This window comes from Nestor notabilis, unplaced genomic scaffold (genome assembly GCF_000696875.1).
Source record: "Nestor notabilis isolate BGI_N333 unplaced genomic scaffold, ASM69687v1 scaffold20417, whole genome shotgun sequence".
Classification (NCBI taxonomy): domain Eukaryota; kingdom Metazoa; phylum Chordata; class Aves; order Psittaciformes; family Psittacidae; genus Nestor; species Nestor notabilis.
In genome coordinates this window covers 35,205-49,594 of record NW_009935409.1, presented here as the reverse complement: position 1 = coordinate 49,594, position 14,390 = coordinate 35,205, and the positions used below count along the sequence as shown (strand labels likewise).

At 39.5% G+C, this 14,390-nt stretch overlaps 1 protein-coding gene across 1 annotated transcript in view; it reads left to right on the top strand.

Annotated features, from left to right (window-relative positions):
- Positions 1 to 14,390, top strand: part of LOC104408291 (kalirin-like) — a gene marked incomplete at its 5' end in the record, with an annotated part of 54,797 nt that overhangs the window by 10,476 nt on the left and 29,931 nt on the right. Inside the window, 9 exons of the mRNA XM_010017843.1 lie at positions 227 to 293; positions 1,522 to 1,625; positions 4,157 to 4,226; positions 4,769 to 4,855; positions 5,640 to 5,732; positions 6,800 to 6,850; positions 7,181 to 7,258; positions 8,172 to 8,357; positions 11,905 to 12,076. Of these exons, the coding sequence (XP_010016145.1) occupies positions 227 to 293; positions 1,522 to 1,625; positions 4,157 to 4,226; positions 4,769 to 4,855; positions 5,640 to 5,732; positions 6,800 to 6,850; positions 7,181 to 7,258; positions 8,172 to 8,357; positions 11,905 to 12,076 (908 nt within the window). The remainder of the gene's footprint in view (positions 1 to 226; positions 294 to 1,521; positions 1,626 to 4,156; positions 4,227 to 4,768; positions 4,856 to 5,639; positions 5,733 to 6,799; positions 6,851 to 7,180; positions 7,259 to 8,171; positions 8,358 to 11,904; positions 12,077 to 14,390) is intronic.

Here is a 14,390-nt window from a genome sequence, read left to right as displayed (position 1 = left end):
AAGAAGGACAGTATGAAAGAGTGGTTAAGAGAATTGGAACTACCCTGACCTGAAATGTGGTGTTTTTGTCATTTACGTTCCACTGAGCTGTTAGTGAGAGAAGATTGAGTCGTGTTATGTGACCCGGATGACGGTAGGGTTTCATGAGAGGTAATATGTGGTAAGAAGAGCAAACAGTAACATAAAGGAATAGGGTCAAATATGTGTGTGTTCTGTTTTAATTTAGGTTTGTCTTAAATGAGCTCGTACAGACTGAAAAAGACTACGTCAAAGACTTGGGAACTGTTGTAGAGGTGAGCTGAAGCGAACCCTGCTATGGAAAATGTTTTCCCACTAAAAAGCACCATGCTGACAAGTGACAACAACAAAAAATACAGCATGAGAAACAAACTGCTTTATTTTGCACTCTGCTTCCATGGTCCCCTTCTCATGTTGACAGAAACAAGAAGAAATGCTTTTGGAAACTATTTTTGTTTCCATCTAACAAAAGTTGTATTTTAAGTTTCAGCTCAAGTGTGCAAAGGTTTTTCTTGGCTACTCTGCTTGTGACAAACTCTTTCTGCCATAATGCAGCCTGGATGGCAGTGGTGGAGAATAACTTATGCTCCTACTACTTACTGTGTGCCTTTTCTTGCTGTCACGTTGACTAATGGTAGCATGTACTTTATCTGAGTTTGCACCTGGACTGTGTCTGAGTACCTTTGCAGAAGCACTTCAGCACAGTTTGGATCTGTACTGAAGTCCAACTGTGAATTATTGTTTTGGGGGAAAAAAAACAAAAAACAAAAAAACAACTTGAGATGAAATAGAGCTTGGGTTTGGTTTTTTTTTCTGTTGAAAAAACCAGTCATTTAAGCTTCAACTTTTAAAGACCTGGCTTATCACTAGCAATCATCTGTCAGAGCCAACTCACATGCAGAGTCCAGTTTTTTTTCCCAGGCACATGGTTAAAGTGGGCTTTCAGCTATACTTTTGGCATTCACTAGTCCAGGGAGAATTATCAGCCCATCTAACAGTGATTTTCAACAGCTTCCGAACTTGAAGACCACTGGCAAACCTGGGCTGCAGTGCTCCAAAGGCATATAAAAAAACTCTCAGGAGGTGGGACAAATTGTGTTCATGTAGCTCTTTAAGCTTTCTGCTTGGTTTTGCACTTCCACAAAATACTCCTGGTGATGAATAGTCTATCTTCCTCCTCTTACCAGAGAAGGCAAGAGCCCGATAAACTACTTTTGTTTAACTCTTATCTTCTAATTGCACTTGTCACTTCAATGACATCTAGTAACAGTTTATATAAGTATTGTAGATATTCAGAATAAATCTTTTAAAGTTCCATTTTAAGCAAACTATGTAATTTAAAGTGTCTAGATGGGTTTCTGGTTTTAAATTATACTAAAGGTATTTTAAGTGTTTTCAGTATAAAAAACCCCTAACCTTAAACTTTTGCTTCTTTGAAAAGAGTGTAATTATGCTCCCCCTTCAAATAAATGCTTTACTAATCACTGGTCATTAATCTTAAAGGGCTTCATGAAGAGGATAGAAGAAAAAGGAGTTTCTGAAGATATGAAGGGGAAAGACAAGATTGTATTTGGCAATATTCACCAGATCTATGACTGGCACAAAGAGTAAGTTTTTGGTTTAGTTCCTTTTTAAGCACCTTTCTAGCCACTCATCCATAAAGGATTGGGGTATATGGTGTCTATATGTCTAAGCTGCTTTTAATTGAACATCAGCAGGTCATTCAGGGCTGAACTTCCAAAGGACGTTGCCTCACTTTAAATGGTCTCTGTTGGTTTGTAAGTGCTGCTTAATAACTTCACAAATCATGGCTACCTTGAATCCTGAGAACATGTTCTAATTCATGTGCTTTTAGCCACAGTTTCACAACACACTAGATCCCGATATAGGGCTTTGTCTACCCAACCAAAACTGGCACAACTGCATGATGCAAAACATTGGTCTTACATATAATCATTTCTCCTAGTGAAAAAAAATGATGGGCTATAGCTTTGCACTGCCTGGCTTCATGGGAGGGTGTTTTTCATGCTGTCTCTGAACACAGATACAGCTTTATGCTGGCTGAAACACCATGCCAGGAGTGCTGGTCAGTGTGACAGAAATGTTACACACAAGAGAGTCTGCTCCATGTCAGTGCTGTGCTGCCAACGGCTCTGCCACATCTTGCTAGGGAGCCACTAGAGGCTCAAGGGAAATATCACTGTGGTCCATCCACAGCTCCTGAGCTACTGCTCATAAGCAGTCCCAACATGGCTCCCAGAGAGTTGCTGGATCCTCAGAAAAGCTGCTGAGGCTGCCCCATAATTGTGTTTCTTGGGTAACAGCTGTGGGTTCAATTCATCCCACTGATGAGCAGTAGCAATGCTGGAAGGACATTGTTTCTTTCCTCTGTCTTGTGGTTCTCAGCAACCTGAACATCTTCACATGCAGCTGATAAGCAGACCATACCAGTAGTATTTGGTTAGTAGGTTGGTAAAATGTAAATCAGAATCTTTGACTGGTTTGGGCTGGAAGGGACCTTAAAGATCATCTAGTCCCCCCCCCCCTGCCACAGGCAGGGACACCTTCCACTAGACCAGGTTGCTCAAAGGTACAACCTGGCCTTGAATACTTTCAAGATCCTTCTCACATGAAATCTCTGACATGCTTTGGCCTAGATGATGCTTTTGACTTTGAGTTAGGAAGTCTGTTTCTTAGTCATACAAATAGCTTTTGAAAAGCTGCAGGAAACACAAGGCTTATTTCAAACCCTGGGCCATTTTCTCTGTAGCTTTAAGAACAGCAATGTTGCTTATGGACAATACGGTTATCATTTCATCTCTGACACTTAGAAATAGTCTGCAGCTCACGCTAACTGGAATTTGGAATTTGAGCATGCATGTGAAGACTTGAGCAGTGGACACCAGGCTGTATCTTCCTTCAGCTCTGGACATTTCCCTTATGCAAAAAACACAGTATCCTTCCCATCATGTGTCTCACAGGTGCTTATCTCATGGCTTGGGCCTCTCCTTATGTTCTGACAGATGCCCTGTGAGCACAAAATAAAAAATGTCAGAAAAAGCTTCACCGTATATCAAGTTGATACCAGCAACAGAGTGATTTCACCAGTGCCACTCATAGTTTAAGTGTGATGATAGGAATTTTCTGTAACACACAGGGAGGGATTCCCTATTTTTAGTTCTGCATATCTGGGTCAAAAAGTCTGTTTAAATGCAGATGAATTTAACATTTATAGAGGATTGAGTTATAGAAGCAGCTGTATCTGATGGTAGCAATAGCAATGTTTAGCTGGGACACCTGTCCAATGTACAACTTTTTTTGTGATTTGGGATTTCTTGTGACCAGATCATTTAAGACATGTCCTTTCACCAAATCTGGCTCCTGTAGCAAATCCATGGAGGCATTTGTGACAGAAATCCTGCACTGAAAAAGGAGGATGATCATGGAAAGGGAGATTGTCAAGATTTGTCTACCAGTTAAGAAAACCTACCAGTATTTCTAACGTTTAGTTTAGCTGCTTTTACTTCACTTTTAGGCATCACAGTGTATTCTTGGTAAGGAAGGGCATTCATGCTAGAATGAATTACCTTCCCAAAGCTGCAGGTCAAGATAGAGATGGTATTTATAAATTACTGTTATGAATTACAGTATGTTACTAACAGTAATATACTGAAAAACACTGAAAACCAGAACACACCAAAACTCTACCAGCAAAACCATGTTGATTTGTTTATTCAAGAAGAAACTTCTGCATCTCTTTCACATTGACCAGTACTCCAGATATGCTCATGCAACTGAGAACTCATGTTAAAGCTTCAGTGGAGTTTTCACAAATGTTTTGGAAAAGTTTTACTTTGGGAGTTATCAGTTAAAGGAAGCAATTAGATAGTAATTGGCACTTTTTGAAAATTGAAACTACTGTAATAGTAAAGAAGAGCATATAGCTTGCAAGACAAGACCTCCACATTTCACAGCGCTCATCTAATGTTTTAGAAATCTCACCATTAATGGCTGAAGCAAAGCTTCTCATTTATAATTGAATACTCTAGCTAAAATTGCACCGGTACATCTGAAGGACAACTAGTTTGCTGCTGGGATGACCTAAAGAAGTATTCGTAAACATTGATTTTTTTTTCAGCTTTTTCCTGGCTGAGCTAGAAAAATGTCTTCAAGAACCTGACCGTTTAGCACAACTTTTTATTAAGCATGTAAGTTTTATTTTGTTACCTATTACTAGTATAATTGTCACTTAGAGTGTGATGACTTATTTCCAAAAACATTTGTTTGTGTCAACTTGATACTTTTACATGTCTAAACTTAAGTATCCCTATAGTTATGCATCTTCAGCGAGCATTAATCACTGCCTTCTTGCAGACTTCTTATCTGGGGGCAAAATTGATGTGGCCAAGGACATCTGCCAAAATATAATTACGGCAGGCACTTGCCAAATGCTATGATTGACATGTTCATGTGATATTTGCTAGAGCACAAGTCTGTAGGAAATTTCAGACCTACCAGTCTGGGGATGACATCTCTAACTGGCTACCCCCATGGAAACCTCTAAGGGGCAGAAGTAGAGAATGGAACCAGTTACTAATTTACCTTTCTTACTTCAGCAAACTAAATCTTTGATTAAACAAAAAGTAAGGAAGACCAAGCAGAAGATCATAGCAACTTTCTGTCAGCTTTTAATAGCAGAATAGACGCTAGCCAATATCTCACCAGGCTGCTGTGCCTCTTGCTTTCATAGGAGCGGCGATTACACATGTATGTGGTATATTGCCAAAACAAGCCACGATCTGAATATATAGTAGCTGAGTATGAGGCGTACTTTGAGGTAAGCATGGCTTATTATACATTACTGCTACTTACAGCTGGGAGTCCTAGTCAAGTAGACTGTTCTGTAACCTCTGGGGTGTGTTGAGAACAAGCTCTAGAAGATTTTGATACTGCACGTGCTGCAAAAGTCTCTGCTATGGAGAAAAATGTTATTATTTAATCTATTTCAAATTTTCATTTTGTTAATTAATAATAAATATTTAATCCAGTACTAACTGTCTGGCCCTCAGAGTACCACAACTGCCTTGATATCTCTCCAAAATAGAACAAGACTTTTTAATCTGTAGTCTATAAACAGGGAGGAGGTAAAAGTTGTTGGAGCTGGGTGGTGCCTCTCATAAATTCCCAATAACCTTGTCTGTTTCAAGAAATCTTTGGACTAGGCACATTTAGATATTAATGTGAAAGAAGCTTGTTTAACAAGGGAAAGATGTTTTGTTTCACCCAAGGGCATGAGGCCGTCTCTGCAGGACTTGTTTGTAAGCTAATCCCCGCTGCAGTGGAAAAAAGTAGTCTCCAGACCTTGCAGTCCTGCTCAGTCAGCTCAAAGGGGGAAGGGACCTTGTGCTTTCCAATGCCTTCCAGCTCGGTCATGACTTTTACCCAATTCTTGCCTAAATAAGATATGCCAGATTTTTAAATCCTCTAAAATTCTCTTTTGCAAACAAAAGATTAAGAACAGACCAACTTGCTGTGGAAATAAGTCTCTGCTAAGATATTTTATCATTTTCTCTGTCTCACTCTGTGATTGTTTGCTATTGGTTTTAATCCTTAATTTTTAGGAGGTTCAACAGGAAATAAGCCAACGGCTAACCATCAGTGACTTTCTGATCAAACCCATTCAAAGAATAACTAAATATCAGCTTCTTCTCAAGGTGAGTGGAAAGATACAGTTTGGACTAAACTATAGTCTGCATTTTGCATTAAATCCTGTTATTTTAAATTAGCCTTAGTTTTAAATGAGGAATAACTTAAACAAATTAACAGAAAAGAGAAGTCTGCTTATACACGGGCGTACAATGGCAGAGTCATATGGAAAATGTCCAGGGAGCAGGAAGGCCACATCTGTGGGAGCAGTTTGCAATTTAGGATAATAAATTTTTTTTTTTTTTAATTTTTATTTTCTATTGGATTTTCTTTTCTAGAAGAGTCAACTTCAAATAGGAATTTTCTTACTCTAAAGTTTCAGAGCAAACTTTATTTTTTTTTAATTGCAATAAAGATATGTTAATGAAGCCTGTCTTTGGTGCTGAATGGTATGCTTCTAATAAATGCTATAGCCTCCATTTCTAAATAGCTCTCTTCAAATTAGCATAAGAAACATATTTCTGGCATATTCTTCTGTCTGAAAATTTGAGGTGCTCAGCAGTTTTTTTTCCCAAGGAGTGTGACCACTCTAGCCTCTGCTGACTCACCCACAATGCCAATTATTCAGCATTTCTGAAAATTCGTCCCTACAGGTCTCAAGCTATTACCTAAAATTAGGTGTGTCTGAACCCTACACTGTAACCTGCGGCAGTACCAGGGTGCTGAGCTGGTTTCTTCTCTTTTTTAAGCTAGTCTCAAGCAGGCTGCCATCAGCCCACAGTTTGGTAATTGCACACTAGCAAAGAGACAGCAGCATGTTCCCTGAAATGCCAAAAGGAAAAGAAAAATCTTGAAGTGTGTGTGTGGTCTTGTGGCTTAAGACAGGGACCAAGTAAGCATTCCCAAGGGCTAATCCCAGCTCTGTCTTTTTATTATGATGTTTTCAGTAACCATCCACACCCCTTTTCCATATCTATAAAGTAGTTACAACATTCAGCAACCTCTGAAGATGAATTTATTAATATTAGCAAGTTCCTTCTCAGAAAAGCTCATGCTGAATATGCTTGTCCTTTTTCAACATCTTTTGTTTTCTCTTTCTGAAGTGCCTTAATGCAAACCTTTCTGCTTCCTCCAGGACTTCCTGAGGTACAGTGAAAAAGCTGGTCTGGAGTGCTCCGATATAGAGGTACATTTTCATGTCCTGGACAATAAGGCTATGTTATCTAATGGCACTTTATATGCAGGAATGAAAACTCCAGTATTAGACAATAGTTGGAGATCCTGCTGGTTTTCTATATGCAGCATTTCTATTAGCTTGTCAGAAGATGAAGGTGCAGTCCTGCACTGTAGGTGCACCATCCTCTTTTAGACACTACTATACATGTTCAGTGCATGAGGGTCTCACCATGAATAACTGCTAGCAGTTATCTCACTATTGAAGTTCATTATTTGACACTTTGCTTTTAGAAACCCTCTGATCCTCTCATAATAATACAACGTCCTTTTTCCTTAACAGAAAGCAGTTGAATTAATGTGCCTTGTACCGAAACGTTGCAATGATATGATGAACCTGGGCCGCCTCCAAGGCTTTGAGGTATGCATTTGCATTCTGCTTATAATAACAACTAGGCAAGAAAAAGTGTTTTATCTTTCTATGATTGTCTCTACAATCTGCCCTACATCAGGCTGTTTATCTAGTGCTTGTTCTTCTCCAGCGCTGAGCTGCATCCTTTGGTGAGGTTTTGAAGGTGGGGGTGATATACTTCTCACTCTAAACTTGTGATAATCTATCTATTGTTTATTCAAAATGTGAGGTCTGTAAAAGCTTCCGCAAGCTTCAATTAGACTTCTTGTATCTGTTGCCAGAGTAAAATAAGTGGTGACCCAGACTGCACTGCCTGTTAGTAAGGTAACCTAACATTAACATGTTAACAGCTCCCTCTGAGTTTGGCAACATCCAGGAGGGGACTTGTGAGTTATAACCCCACAGGTTACAGCTTGTGGTTTGTAACTAAGCCAGAATAGACTTTGGCAGTCCTTGTGAGATATCTTATCTCCAAAATAAAGTCAAGTTTGTCTTACCATCTTATGCTTTGTAGCATTCCTGACATTCCTGCAAACAGGTAGGTCCTGTTACTCTGCACCTTCTTAGGTGTTGTGTCATTGACTACTGGCTTAGGGAGTGATGGAGAGCTCATGACTAGAGGGAAGCCAAGACACTACAATAACAAACTACATAATGGGAATGGTGTTTGAAATGAAGCATACAAAACAGCCTACTTGAGATCTCTTGCCTTTGGTTTTATATGCACAATCAGTAGCAATGAGAACAAAGAAAACCTATGTTATTTTCAAGATTTACAAGATTGCTGCTTTGATAACGTAGAGGAAATATTTCTCACATGTATTCAGTGTTGCGTGGAAAACTTGGACTGCATGCAACATATTGTCTTGCAGGATCATGATAGGTCAGAGTTTGTAATGTTGGTGCCTTGTCTTCTTCTCAGGGCAAGCTGACAGCTCAAGGAAAGCTGCTGCAGCAGGATACCTTCTACGTGACAGAGCAGGATTCTGGAGTTCAATCTCGACCAAAGGAGCGTAGGGTATTTCTCTTTGAGCAAATAGTTATCTTTAGTGAACTCCTTAGAAAAGGATCTTTAACGCCAGGCTACATGTTCAAGAAAAGCATAAAGGTAAGATAAATATAGGAAGGGAGAGGCATATTCTGTTTGATGGTCATGTAAAGAAAGTTTACCACTTTTCTATGCTGGGATTGGTCCATCCTGTCATAGGTGGACAACAATTTGCAGAAAACACTTGCATTTACATTTCAGTGGATCAGAAGCTGTTTAAGACCACCTTTAAATGAAACACTGTGTGTCTAAATTTACTGCATGATTTTTACAAGGAACATAGCCAGGGCAGGTCCTCTGTCATTTGTAGCTCTGAGTTAGCAAATATTACTACAAAGCCAGTAGTGTTCAAAGGAAGTATACAATTGTTGCTTTTAAGCATGATCATAAAAGGTAGGAGGTGTAGCATCCAAAACAGTCATCTTAGGCCAAACTGTAAGTCAATACTAAGCCTCTATGAGACATTACAGGAAAGACTCTCCTGTATTGGGGGAGGGCTCTTAGTACAGTTGTGAATGTTGCAAGAAGACAGAACTATTTCAAAACCAAACAAACCCACACATAGTTCTAAAAATGCAGCTGTGAGGAATCATAAAACCAGCTAACCTATAAAGAAAGTATTAAGAAATTAATTTTGGTTTTAAATAATCTTTCCACATTATGGGGCTGGGACTAAAAGTAAAAACTGAAAGTAACCAGGGAAAATGCTTATTTGTTTGTTTAAGTGGTTTTATTCTTGTTTGACCAATGCAAAGTTAACCTCTGAAATGGTAAGTGAAGGTAAGTGAATGCTGCATCTCTCCTGGTAGAACAGTTTTTTCTGTGCCTGCAGAAAGAGCAAAGTCACTGGTTCATTTGAATGTCTTGATTGTTCAAAGCTGAGAAGGCAGTCTAGGATTGATTTTAACTACCGGATTGGTTAAAAAAAGATGTGAGAGGATGCACTGTGTTTGCTCTAAATTTTAAATGGTACATTAATATGAAAGAGAAGAGAACAATATCAGATGAAGTAATGCGTATTAACCATGTATAACTAAACAAATCTATGATAAACAGTGTATTTACTGAAATGAGGACATCTTGGTTGACAGAAACCACAGCATTTACTGAAAAGCCTGTATCCATTTGCAAGTCAGTGTATTTCAAAGTTTCCAACCAAATAATAAGCTATAAAGGAAAATCCTAAAGTGTACAAATAAAAAATCATCTTGATTTAGATGATCAGCTTTGATTTTATCTTACTGCTGATTTAAATCGTTATTAAAGTTGGAGATGGAAGTAACATGAATCATTTTTTCTTCAGTTTGTTGTATGTATAACAATGAGGCTTTTATCTGCAGGAAACAATTCCTGAATTGTATATTGTAGATAAAGAGAGAAAAATAAATCTCTCCTAATGTCAATAAAATGAGCTTGCCTCAAGGGTATGAGTTGCTTTTCTAGTTAAACAGCCTATGAAAGTAATGCTGTTCCCACTGTCTGAGCTTAAAATTTTTGTGTGATAATTTTCCAGTCCCTCTTTTCTTTCATTTGGCAAACAGCTCATTCTCCTGTTGAGTGCCTGCAGCAAGCGTAGGATCCCCCGTGGCTCCATGTGCATCTCCCCCACTGCAGTGTTGAGTCTGTGTGCCGGCAGCTCTCACACCCTGCCTCCCAGCCCCTACTTCAGCTTTTGCATTTCTCTTGTGCTTTCCCACAGAGATGAGCTGTGGCCTGCAGTGGAGCAGGACCATTCCCCTCCTCTCTGTGCCCTGGGCATCCTCACCTTGCAGTGCAGCCTTACCCTCAGCTGGGTGATTCCCTGGCAAGAGGCACTTTGTCCAAAGGTGTCACATAGACAGGCTGTCTTATCACCTGTCTTTCATAATCCTGCCCTAGCAGTGGGCATCCAGAAATTGCATCTGGTCTGAGTTCATGGCACAGAGTTTGAGGAGGTTTTTTATACTGTCAGCTAGGACCAGGTTTCTTTGACCTTGGTTCAAGTGCTGACAAGATCCTGCTGCTCAGGTTGAACCCATTTTTATAACAGTTACCAGTACTGACTAGCCATCTCTGGCTAGCCAGGATACCATCTGCAGTCATGGTTGTCCAGGTCTCTTGGAGACACTTCCTGAGAGAAGGAGGCTGTTTCCCTTCTGGTCATGTCCTCCCACACAGCAGAAGGACCTAGCCAGCACCAGAGATTCCATTTCTTTCCTTTGTGTCACAGCCACTGCTAAGCACTGAGGTCTCTCTTAGAGTAAGACGTACATATGACTTCAGATGCAGCCATTCTGGTCTGTCAGGGAGATGAGGCTTCCAAATATTGTTCTCCAAGGTCTGTCATACTCAAACTATGATAGAAGCTTCAACATGATGTCCTACATTAGCAAAGAACCCTTCTTCATGCAGTGAGGTAATTAGCATTCAGAAATTGCACATCCCTTCTTGGATACTTCTCACTTGGATACCTTTCAGATTCTCAAAACACCTATGTGGATAGCCTTGGCAAATGCGTCTCCCTGAGACACAAATAGGGGGTTAGGGACTGTGACCTGCAAGTCTTTTTCCTGGAGCCATATCAGGATTGACTTGCTTGCTTTGGCTGTCAATCAGAGGAGCAAAAGCTCAGAACAAGAGGAAGCGCATTGTCCAGGCTCACTGTCTGTCCCTTTCCTTGTCCCCATGTCAGAGGAGTTCCTGCATGTCCCTCTAACTTCACAGGGACCCCCAGGAGAGAAGGAAGAGGTTCCTTACATCTTGCAGTTCGAATCCAGGGCAGTTTAAATCCGGGGTTAGATGTGGAGTGAATCTCTCCATACCTTGACAGATATTCAGAGCAATTGGAGATAGACTTCTTCTAGAGGGATATTATTGCCTTAGTCTTTGGAGCTGTCTACTTTTGATATGAAGTCTTTTTTTGAAAGGCTCTGGCAGCCTATTCTTGTTTACTGTCATAGATGTAAGTAGCTCAGGAAAAGTTAAAAAGTTATGGGTGCTCTTAAACAGAAGGCTCACAAGGGCAGAACAGCAGCTGAAATTGCTATCCATGAGATTTCCAGAAAGAGTATCTGTGACTGCAGTCAAGTGAAGTGATTGTGCACAGATGACTGTAATCTGCTAGAAATAAGAAGATCTGTTCAAGCATCAGGGGAGAATTCCTGGTTTGTTTTTTTTTTCCTTGGTACATCCCTGTGCACAGTCCATTCCATTTTTAAAATACTCTAATGACTGTGGCTTTCTTTCCCATGGAGGATAAGAAACGTAAACACTTATTTAAATTGGAGGAATGTTAGACTTTATTGGCATCTTAATAGGAACATTTTAACTCTATTTATGGGTTATAGTAAATTTTTAGCACACCAGTCAGGTCTATGTTACCTTAAAACAGAAGTTGTAATTCAAGACAAGGCAGGTGCGTATCTGGTACATCTGTCAGAGCTTTGTTAAATATCATATTTAAGATCTGTCTGCCTAAATCTAAATGAGGCAAATTCTTCTGATTATGATCTGACAGTCTGTTATTGGACTCAATTATTTTCAGGAACTTTTCACAACAATTTTATTCTGATTCTTGAGTGATGTTAGCTCATGCTCCATGTAACATGCTTACCTTGGCTTGTTTCAGATGAACTACCTTATCATTGAAGAAAACGTGGACAATGATCCCTGCAAGTTTGCTCTAATGAGCCGGGAAACATCAGACAGAGTCATTTTACAGGCAGCTAATCCAGAAATTCAGCAAGCTTGGGTACAGGACATCAACCAGGTTCTGGACACACAAAGAGATTTCCTAAATGGTATGTACATGGTCTTTGCTCTGTTTCCCAAACTGTGACAGTGAATGGGGTATGGAATCTTTGTGTCTTTGTTTGCTCTATGAGAAAAATATTCAGCAATTTTTCATAAAGAAAATCCTGAGGAGAAAAATAGAGCCCAATCTGCTGGACCTCATCTTGCATTAAAGACCTCAGGTCACTCCAGCCTGGCTTCTTTAGCAGCATCTCATGGACTGTTTCTGGCAGCCTATTGGCTGCCTGCTTAAATAGGTGGTAGTTCCCTGTGCAGTTGGTGCTTTTATATCAGTCAGGTTCATGTTCAGGTCTCAAGTTCACATCAACAGAGTACTACCACACAAAGCACATTGGTGACGTGCCTTTGGTAGTACTTTTGTGCAAGATTCTTCAGAAATGCCGGCGTTTGCATGGCTGTATCACCTGGTGCTTTCCCTTCTGGAGATTTTAAATCTAATCCTTTCCCAAGACCATATCAAAGGCAAGTTGCCATTGTACCTACAAGGTGTCTGCCACTTACTCAGAGCAAGGCTTATCCCCAAGAACCTCCTATTCAGTGTCAGCATGTGCTACAAGCTGAGGACATGAGGTGGACCAATGGCTGCCTTACCATCACCCTCTTCAAGGTCCAGATTCTGCAGGGCAGCAGGTACTTTCATCAGAAGAAACAAGAGAGAGGAGGGCAAAGAAATATCTGGTCTTGTTTCTCCAGGAGCTGTGTGTGAACAGGGGCCTTCCCAAAATGTCAGCTTTGCTTCAGGAATAGATTTGGGGTTCTTTGAAATAGTATATCAAATTAAAGTTGTGTTTCTAAAAAGACAGATAAACAAATGCACATGATCTACACAAGTGTGTATTTTGAAAATGCAGAGGACTCAAATTCAGTTAACAGTTTTAGCATGTTCTTGCTCATGACCAGAACTAGAGAAAAAAATCTAAAAATAGTGCCTCTTTGGTTTATTTGGAAGCACCAAAGTGGGAATAATTTCTTCGGATGCTTCCAAAGTTGTTTTGCACGCTTCCAAAGTTGTTTTGCACTATTCATTTCTAAACAGCCTTTATTTACGGCTCTTATATTAGAAAAGAGTTCTATATTTAAATGCTTAATACATGTTCAATAATGAAATTGATCTTTTTGAATCAAAGTGTCTTGGCTTAGCATAATCCATTAGCTTTTTTGAATTTTGGCTTTTGGTGTTTGGTTTTGTGTGTTTTTCTGTTGCAAAATCTAAAGACGCTCTTTCATTTCACATCAAGACAAAGGTTCCCTTTTCTTCAGTGTAGAGGTTTTTTAAATTTTAATTCAGCTTAGTTTTACTTTTCAGAAGTTAACTGGGAAAGGGTTGCATGCAAAAGCTGTTTGTGACAGTTCAAAAACTATGGCTGGGCTGAGAAGGGAAACAGTGTTTCACCCATGTTTCCAAGACTTAATACTGGAAGTTTGTGACTTGGAATAGAACGGGCCTTATACAACCACTTGGAAAATGATTCCTTAAATACTTTGGTGAGATAAGCAGTCTTAAGTTCTCCAGTTTGACCAGTTGGTACCAAAACTTGCTGGTTTTGTGTCAGTCCACTTAGCTTTAAATGAAGGATTATTGGAATAAAAATAAGTTCCACTAATGGTTAGCTACAGAAATATTTTGTACACGCTGTGAGAACTCCGCAGACACCACTGCAGGGGTTTTCTGTCCCCTCCACATCTTTTTTACTCATTATTTTTATCCTACCAGAAATTACTGCCCTGTGAGCCCCTTTTTCTACTGAAGCATCTTCATAACCCCTATTTAGCCTATCTTCTGTGAGGCCAGAAAAGAATCTGATGGGTTAGGAACATAATCGTCAGTATTGCTAAAGCTAGAAGTAAAAATAGATTTATATTAAAACATAGGCTTAAGGTTTTACTTTTAAACCTATAAATAAAATCCAAGAAAATTATATTGCATCCAGTAGAGCCTGTCCAGTCCAGAACAATTTAAGTGGCTTTTAGGATGTAATCTTATTGAAGCTGACTAATCTTTAAATACGTTCTTTAGCTGTGCATTTCATTAAAGCGGATGTTTTCTGTCTTTAAAATCATATTAAATCCGCACTGAGCCAATGCTGCGTAAACTTAATAACAAAATATTCCCTGTGAGTTCTTGCCCAAGCTGTTTCTGATTTTCTCTCTTCAACAGGGAAGCCCTATAGAGTATGGCACCACATACAAAGCATAATATTTGCATCCACAGTTCATGAATGTAAAACCTGGTGCAATTACACTGTAATATTCAAACTTTTCATATTTTTTCTTGGACAAGCTAAAGCTGCTGTGCTTGAG